General features: G+C 32.2%; 1 protein-coding gene across 1 annotated transcript; it reads left to right on the forward strand.

The window, feature by feature from the left end:
• The first annotated feature begins 817 nt into the window (after positions 1 to 817).
• LOC115985904 (G-type lectin S-receptor-like serine/threonine-protein kinase At1g67520) lies at positions 818 to 4471 on the forward strand. The gene is made up of 7 exons (XM_031108795.1): positions 818 to 1982; positions 2770 to 2877; positions 2981 to 3180; positions 3267 to 3477; positions 3575 to 3812; positions 3921 to 4071; positions 4160 to 4471. Exons 1-7 carry the CDS (start codon positions 818 to 820, stop codon positions 4469 to 4471), a joined length of 2385 nt encoding a protein of 794 aa, XP_030964655.1.
• The last annotated feature ends 4670 nt before the right edge of the window (positions 4472 to 9141 follow it).

Below are 9141 nucleotides of genomic sequence, written 5' to 3' on the forward strand. Positions count from 1 at the left end.
ATATTACCCTTATAGTATCGAAGATAAAGCAAATCATGGCTAAGACTAAATAGTTTGAACTATTGGCATAGAACAAGTAGCGTGAGAAGGATAGATCTTATTCTAGCTAGACGGAAAATCTTAAACCATCAAGAACTCCTTGAATTTTATTGAAAGCAAATTGTCCATTTTGAATTAAAAGATTGCTAGCCTATTTAAAGGCAAAAATAATGATTTCCCAAGTAAAGATAATCTTAAACAAATTTTAATGGATATTGTACCATAACGAGATTCTACTATCGCTATAAGGGCCTTCAGCCCATGATTATTGTCAATAGGATGATTACTTTAGTAGTTTCTTTTTTTTTTGACATAACAAATTAACAATACGAATGAGCTCTATTACCAATTTACGTAGAACTAGAAGCGTGAGAGGGCAATATTTTAGGATACTAATAAGCTCTTATAACAATTGATAGAGATCAATTATGTAGTATGAGCTACATCTTATTTTAGTTCAAAAATGAGTGACAATTTGCTCTTTTATATATTATGGACGGAAATTTGTTATATAATCCAGAAGTATGTTCTCTCTCTCACCTGAAACTCATCCTTATATGGGAGGAATGTACTACAGTCTCACAGTATCAATAATAAACTTTAGGTGATGAGAATGAAAATTTTACCTAGTAAAAGCACTGACCCACCGACCAGATGGTGTCATAACCAGTCTTCTTCGGTGAAAGTCGCCAAGAATTTGTCTTTATCAATACAAATCTGCAATGCATGCATGACTATATATAAGTAGCCAACAAGTGAGAAATTAAGTTGTCAATTCATGGCTACAAAAATACACCACCTTCCTATGAAATCCGTTTTCCTTCTCTATTTTTTGTGCTTGTGGACTAGTCCTCATGCTGCAGAAAGAGATAGTCTCAAACCGGGTGACACCCTCAATTCCTCAAGTTCTCTAGTTTCTGCATCAAGGAGGTTCGCTTTGCGGTTTTCTCAGCTAGGCAATGACAAAAGTACCAACGTCAACAACTTATTATTAGGTATATCGGACTGTGCTTCCGAGTTAATAGTATGGCACGCAGGCAACAATAATATCGCCAGGAATTCCAGCGTTCTTACCTTGGACAACGAGGGAACATTGAAAGTTATAACACGCCAAGGTGGGGTTCCTATGGTGCTATATAATTCTTCCACTCAACCTACCAATAACACTATTGCTACTCTATTGGATTCGGGCAATTTTATCTTGAAAGAATTGCACTCCAATGGATCTACAATGCGTCTGTTATGGCAAAGTTTTGATCATCCTAGCGACACATTTCTACCAGAGATGAAGTTAGGTGTCAACCACAAGACTGGCAAAACTTGGTCACTCGCATCATGGTTAGCTGACTACATCCCAACTCCCGGGCCTTTTAGTCTTGAATGGGATCCTAAGGGACGCGAATTGATCATTCGGCGAAGAGGGGTTATTTATTGGAAAAGTGGATACAGATTTCAGAATCTTTTACCGGATGCAACATCCATATATGAGTTCAAAGTGGTTTCAAATGGGGAAGAAGAATACTTCTCTTTCAGTGATAAAAATCAAAGTCAGCAGTCAGAATTAATACTAACAACTACAGGGCAATTGAAGGTTATCAAAGGACCCATTATTGCCCGAGCTGATATTTGCTATGGCTATAACACTAATGGAGGATGCCAGAAATGGAGGCAGCCAGAGTGTAGGGATGGTGAGGAACTTGATTTTAGTTCTGGGTATTTCATTAAAAATGAAGATCATTCAACCAAAATTGCAAATGCGAGTCTTAGCATCAGTGATTGCAGAGCAGATTGCTGGAACAACTGTAGTTGTGTGGCTTATTCTTCTCTATCTGATAATGCCACAGGATGCCAATTCTGGACAGAAATGTCGTGGTTCATTCCGGGATACTCAAGGGATCTTTTTGTTCTAAAACCAAAGACTTCTGAGAGTCGTTCTCACGATGGTGAGTAAACTAGTTTTTGTTGATATGAATGATACACAAGTTTGCGATTCCACATCGATTATACATAACACTTTAATTGTGTGCTTCCTGAGATGCAATCTACAAAATTGAGCGTATTTTCTATAAAGCCTAACATGTGATGCAAATCAATCATGACAACATTTTGATTTTTTCTTTTTCTTTTTCTTTTCCTAGTTGAATTTGAGTACTATTGTAGTTCAATACTAAATTAGTTAGCGTGTGTGCTAAGTTCCATATCAGATATATACTTATTCTCAAAAAAGAAAAATATCAGATATATACTATGTTGATTTAAACTTTATAAACAAATATAAGAATCTTCAATTATGACTAGACTAGTTGTTTTGAAACTTTAGAGAAAAAATCATTAGTATAAATGACTAAGCTAGGTTGATAAATGGGTTCACTCATGTATTACTTTTTTGTCTGACCCAGTTAATTTTCAAATACACACTGTTAATGAATTCCTAGTCTGGTGGGATGTGAACCTTCATACATGTTTCTATTAAAGTTGCATGTCCACTTATAGATTTAAGTTTTGGGGTTTGATGACTTTGATATTTATATGCTTTAGTTACCTACACATGGTCTGATTTGGATCTCTTGAGTTGATTAGGATTTTCTAAGTCGTAGGGCACATTTTATCCCTTGTGCATGAGTTAACCTTCTATTTTTACATTGTCGATATGCAATATTACTTTCATAAAAGCAGCAAAAATTTTCCTATATTATAATTACTAATATGGCTACTCATGACCAAATGTAGGAACAAAGAATTGGAGATGGATTTCAATTGCCATAGCTGATGCCGTAATTGTGGGTTTTTTCTGCATGTTGTGTTATCTACTAATACGGAGAAAACTTGTACTTCGAGGTAGATAGTTCATTCATCGAATTTATTGAGATAAATCTAACAAATTTCTTGATTATTTATTATTTTAAATGGAAATTATGATGTTCTATGTAAATTTAAACAGAGAAAAAGAAGTTTGAAGATGAGAATGAAATACTTGCTTTAGTGAGGTTGAATACATCTACAAATGACATTGAGATTCCAAATGATGGAAAGAATGGGCATGATTTCAATATAATTAGCTACACAAGTGTCATATCTGCAACAAACAACTTCTCATTAGAAAAAAAGCTTGGAGAGGGGGGCTTTGGACCTGTTTATAAGGTAACATCTAAATAAACTTCTGCACCAAGAAGTTTTAATTAACTTACTACACATTTTGACCTAAACTTTTCTCATCATCATATCAGGGAAAACTACCAACAGGACAAAAAATAGCTGTAAAGCGATTAGGAAGGAACTCACGACAAGGAATACTTGAGTTTAAGAATGAGTTGATACTCATATCTAAACTTCAACACATGAATCTTGTTAAACTTATTGGTTGTTGCATTCATGGAGAAGATATGATGTTAATTTATGAATATATGCACAACAAAAGCTTAGACTATTTTTTATTTGGTTAGAAAAACTTTTCTTCAACAATTTTTTTTGGGTATTTTTATTTCATTTATTGAAAGTAGATAATTGATCATATGTAACTTTTTATATTGGACAGATTCGAATAGGAGCAAGCTACTAGATTGGAAAAAACGCTTCAACATAATTGAAGGAATTGCTCAAGGATTACTTTACCTCCATAAATACTCAAGGTTGAAAGTAATTCATAGAGATTTAAAAGCTAGTAACATACTACTAGACAAAAATATGGACCCCAAAATTTCTGATTTTGGCATGGCTAGAATTTTTAATCCACATGAATCGGAAGAAAATACAAATAGAATTGTTGGAACATAGTAAGTTAATAATATCTAATTTACTTGTGATAATTAAATTCCTAGTTGAATTCTACTACATGTTATCTTTTGAATAATGAAACTAATCATTTTTGTGTTTTAATGTAGTGGCTACATGTCACCTGAATATGTTACGGAAGGCATTTTTTCTACAAAATCTGATGTCTATAGCTTTGGAGTCTTAATGCTTGAAATTGTGAGTGGTAAAAAAAATAAAAACCTCTACCGCACTGACCATGTGCTCAATCTAGTAGGACATGTATGTCAAAAGAAATCTAAACATAATATTTTATATTGTTTGATTGTTATGTATTTCCACATTATAAATGATTCTATCATTTTCTCAGGCATGTGATTTATGGCAAGAAGTTCAAGGGTTGGAATTAGTTGATCCAACAATAAGGGGTTCCTGTGTCAACTATACGGTGTTGAGATGCATCCATATTGGTCTCCTATGCACAGAAATTAGTGCAATTAATCGGCCCACCATGCTAGATGTGTTATCTATGCTGACAAGTGAAAGTACACAATTGCCTTTGCCCAAAAAACCAGCATTTACCTTTGGAGTTAATGGAGTAGTAGGGGAAAATATTCTTGATAAAGAACCAAATGCTTATTCAGTGAATAACTCAACCAGTTCCATTATGTGTGGACGATAGAGAATGATTTTCTCTTTTTATCTTCAAATAAGTTTGGTGGGCATAAGTTCAATATATTTGGTTTTTTTTTTTTTTTTTTTTTTTCATGAAATTTCTTTGAATAACTGCAATGCAGCAAATGTTGTCACTTTAGTTTTTCTTTGTAATCATTATAATAATTTTTTCTAATCTACAAGTTTCAACTTGGACCCAAGTGGTGGGTAAAATAACTTGAATGATATGTCAAAAATCTGGTGGTTCTCAGTTAACTTGAACGTTCCAGTAATCACACTAATAACCTATGAGGCTTCTAGCATGTATGCTAGCCATTTAACCAATCATGTGCTGATATATATATATATATATATATATTTTAAGTTTATTCCAGTTTTCTGCTATTTGTAGAGATTGGTAAGATTTTGATATTTATCATGGACTCTTTTCTCATAAGGAGATCCCAAATTAAAATTATTCTTTACACTTATTAAGATGATCTTGTATCTTATAAAAGATAAATAAATAAATAAATTAATTGCATATTTGGTTCTCAATTCTCAACCTTAGTTTCATGTTTGAAAATGATTTGTAACTTTTTTAAATGCATCAATTTAGTTCTTAACATTTTAATGTGTCAAAAAAGGGCCCCCTTTTAAAGAAGGGATTAAAGGTTGAGGACCTTCAAAAAATCACACACTATCTCTAGGGATTATCATGTGCTTACTTGCCTAGCATTATTTTTCATTTAAACCAATAGGAACTAAGCTTTTAGTTACACTTATTTGGTTAATCTTTTTATCGGACAGTTAAAATGAAGTAAATTAATGCCTCAAAGTTATCGGACAGTTAATCCCTCAAAGTTTTCTAGTCTACTTCAAAAAGAAGCTTCACTTTGATGTTTATATGTGAACGTTTACCTATCAAGAGTTGAATTAATGCTACTTTTAAATGTCTGTACTTAATTATTCGCTAAAATTCAGTGATTTTGGATAGTTAATTAGTGAAAACTCAGTTGTCAATCATGATCATATCTGTTTTCCCATGATTGTCGACAACTCAGGCCGTAAAATTTGAAATTTCCAATTCGATCACGTGATACACTGAATTACTCAAGATTCCTACTTTTTTTTTTTTAATAAAGGATGGCTTCGCTTTATACAGAAGAAAAATTACCAATAATAGCTACATTTTCAATACCGGACTAAATTAACTTTCAAGAGTCACTGTATCGTATGTATCTGTGTGTCTATATGTATATATATATATACTCACTAAAGATGTGATTTTGAGTTTTTTTGTTTTTTTTTAAAAAAAAAAAAAAAAAAAAGGCCCTAGAGAACCTATACACTCGTTCCCCTTGGGCCTGATTCCATTTACATATATATGTTCAATCTCTTTCTCAGTTCACAAACAGATTTAGACTGAGCTTTCTCCAAACTCCAACCTCCTCAAGAGAAGGCAGCCAGCAGCTTGATCTCTCTCTCTCTCTCTCTCACACACACACACACACACTAAAGGTGTGTTCTTTAAAGTTGTTGCCCTAGATTCATGTTTGTTGCATCTTAATTCAGATTTTATTTTATGTCTAAAAGATTAAGGTTTTATTGGAAAAATGTTTGGCTAAGGATCTTAAGAAAAATATGGATCTTATGCAAGGTCTTTGTGTCTTGTGCTTAGGGATTACTTCAAATTACAGAAAAATCTTATCCATATTTTAGAGCATCCTTAGCCACGGCTAATTTGAGTATTGAGATGCAAAAAAAATAATAATAATCTAGGGCAACAATTTTAAAGAACAAACCATAATGTAAAAATTACTAAACTAAGGCATGCGTGTCCTTTTTCCTCTTTCACCGAGTTTTCATAAACAAACTAAAGATTTCTCAAATTGGTCGGATTTGGAGCTTCATATATGTTTATATTAGTTGCATCTCTCCACCTATTTTCTTTACTGTTTAGGCTTGATGACTCTGATTCTTGTATGATTTTGAACTCAGACAGGATTTGAATCTCTTTAGCCAATTATGTTTAATTAACACGTTTTATCCCTTTGTAGGTTTTTTTTTTTTTTTTTTTTTTTTTTTTTATATATGAAAAATAAAAACGTGAAAATTTGATATCCAATCCTTTTATTTTTAAATTTTCAATATGTAGTATACTGTCTGGATCAAAAGCAGCAAATATATTCTTATATGATAATTACTAACTTGGCTAATTATGACCAGATCTAGGATTGAAGAAGTGGGTATGGGTTGTAATTTTCACAGCCATGGCTATACTGGTTATTTTTTGCTGCATTTTGTGTTATCTGCTCAAACGGAGAAAAGTTGTACTTCAAGGTAGATAGTTAGCAGATTATATATAATTACATTTATCAATTTTTTGATTATTTAATTTGATATATGTAAATGGTGAAAATGAAATGCTTGATTAGTGAGCCAGGACATATCTATCAACCTCAATGAAATTACAAATGATGGGGCGAATGAGGCTAATTTCAGGGTAATTAGCTACACATGTGTTAAGGCTGCAACAAATAATTTTTCATTAGAAAATTCACAAGCTTGGAGAAGGAGGCTTTGGACCTATTTATAAGGTAACATTTAAGTAAATTTCTATAGTTTTAATTTATTTATATCTAAGATAAATTAAATGTGTTGAATCATCACATCAGGGAAAGTTGGCAAGTGGGCAAAATATAGCAGTAAAGCGATTAGGAAAAAAATTCTGGACAGGGACTACTTGAGTTCAAGACTGAGTTGATAGTCATGCCTAAACTTGATCATATGAATCTCATTAAACTTAATGGTTGTTGCATGCGTTTATTTATATCACTTTTCCAATAGATTATTGATCACATTAATTGTTTATATCTAATAGATTCAAGTAGGAGTAAGTTTCTAGATGAATCTCAAGATTTCTGATTTTGGCATGGCAAAAAATTTCAAACCGGATGAATTGGAAGCAAACACCAATAGAATTGTTGGAACATAGTAAGTTAACAATATGTCCTTATAATTGTAGTAATAAAAGACCTACTTATATCTTACCATTACATATGCACAATTAATTCATTTGTGAAATTACACCATTTATTGTGTTTTGATGTAGTGGTTATATTTCTCTTGAGTATGTTATAGAACATGTTTTTTCCATAAAGTCTGACGTATATAGCTTTGGAGTCTTAATGCTTGAAATTGTGAGTGGCAAAAAAAGCAACAGTTTCCACAATTTTAACAGCACACTCAATCTAGCAAGATATGTATGTCAATCAAATTTAAGCTTTGAATTTTATTTATTTTCATTGTTATGTGTGCTTCTAATAATGTAAATGATTGTAACATTTTCTTAGGCATGGGATTTATGGCAAGCAAGTGAAGGGTTCGAATTAATTGATCTAGCAATAAGTGATTCATGTGTCAAATATAAGGTATTGAGATGGATCCATATTGCACTCCTATGCATACAGAATAATAGTGATGATCGACCTACCATGTTAATTGTGTTGTCTATGTTAACAAATGAAAGTGTACCATTGCCTTTGCCATAAAACCCACCATTTTCTTTAGGATGAAATGGCATTGGGGCAAGTATTCCTAATAAAGACTCAAAAGTTCTTTCAGTTGATTTCTTGTCCACTTTTGTTTGGGCAGATGATATAGAGAGTCTTTTGTTATCTTGCAAATAAGTTTTGTGGGCATAGGTTCAGGTTTATCTTTTCTCCCCTGTTAACTTTCTTTGCATAATGCATAGCCATAAAGGTGGCTCATATATTATGGCATTGTGTAGAGGATTGTCAATTTCATTTTCCATGTAACTGATTAGAACTAAATCTAGTATCTCCACCTTTCAAGTTTCAACTACGCAAGAAATGTGCAATTTTCTTTGTCATAGATATCATATTGTCTCTTGCTTTTGTTTTTTAACATTTCTTTTGGAAAATTCGATCTCTTTGACGCATTATTCAATTCCTTATATACTTACGTAGTATACTTGCTAAACGACACAGTTAATGAAGTTGATTTTGGTATCTCTAATTTTTTTTTTTTTTTGGTGAAGATGGCGTCTTTGAAGTTGAATAAACGCGAGCGTGGAGTAGCCGCGTACACACTGACACTAATTAATGACCATATTAGTTATTTCATTTTGAAACAATAAACAAGCAATATCCCAAATTACTGCAGGGTATTCTACAGGGCACCAATAGGGTATTATGTCATGTCAAATTATGAAAATAATATTAAAATTGTCATCATATATATATTTTTTCTGATCAAACGTTAATTAATCACTATATATTGCTTATTTCTTTACCCTTTTTTTGTTGCATTTGTTTTCCATGTTATGGTTTAAATTAGACTAATTTAGTTTATGTTGTTTTTAAAAATTAATTTATAATATTATTTTTTCAAAAAATATATCCAAAATAACTTTTTTTCTAAAATTAGACAGGAAGAATATTACCACAACTTATTATTGGGGTTTTTCTTTTTTTGGGGGGGGGGGGGGGGGGGGACTGCACAGGATTTTTTTTTTTTTTTTTTAAATGAGTAATTAAGGGAATAACAACAAAGGACTAGCTGATGCAAGTGGAAAGTCACAAGAACCAAATCGTATTTGATTCAAAAACAAATAACCTGTAATCTACAAAGGCTTTGTAAATCCACAAAGAAAGTTATTGGAAGGCACCAGAA

The sequence above is a fragment of the Quercus lobata genome, chromosome 4 (assembly GCF_001633185.2).
Source record: "Quercus lobata isolate SW786 chromosome 4, ValleyOak3.0 Primary Assembly, whole genome shotgun sequence".
Lineage (NCBI taxonomy): Eukaryota > Viridiplantae > Streptophyta > Magnoliopsida > Fagales > Fagaceae > Quercus > Quercus lobata.

What these genes read in the sequence shown, in the direction of transcription:
- LOC115985904 (XM_031108795.1), top strand. Translation starts at nt 818, where the DNA reads ATGGCTACAAAAATACACCACCTTCCTATGAAATCCGTTTTCCTTCTC. An exon ending in TGAGAGTCGTTCTCACGATG is followed by an intron (nt 1,983 to 2,769) that starts GTGAGTAAACTA and finishes GACCAAATGTAG; the next exon opens with GAACAAAGAATTGGAGATGG. An exon ending in CTTAGACTATTTTTTATTTG is followed by an intron (nt 3,478 to 3,574) that starts GTTAGAAAAACT and finishes TATATTGGACAG; the next exon opens with ATTCGAATAGGAGCAAGCTA.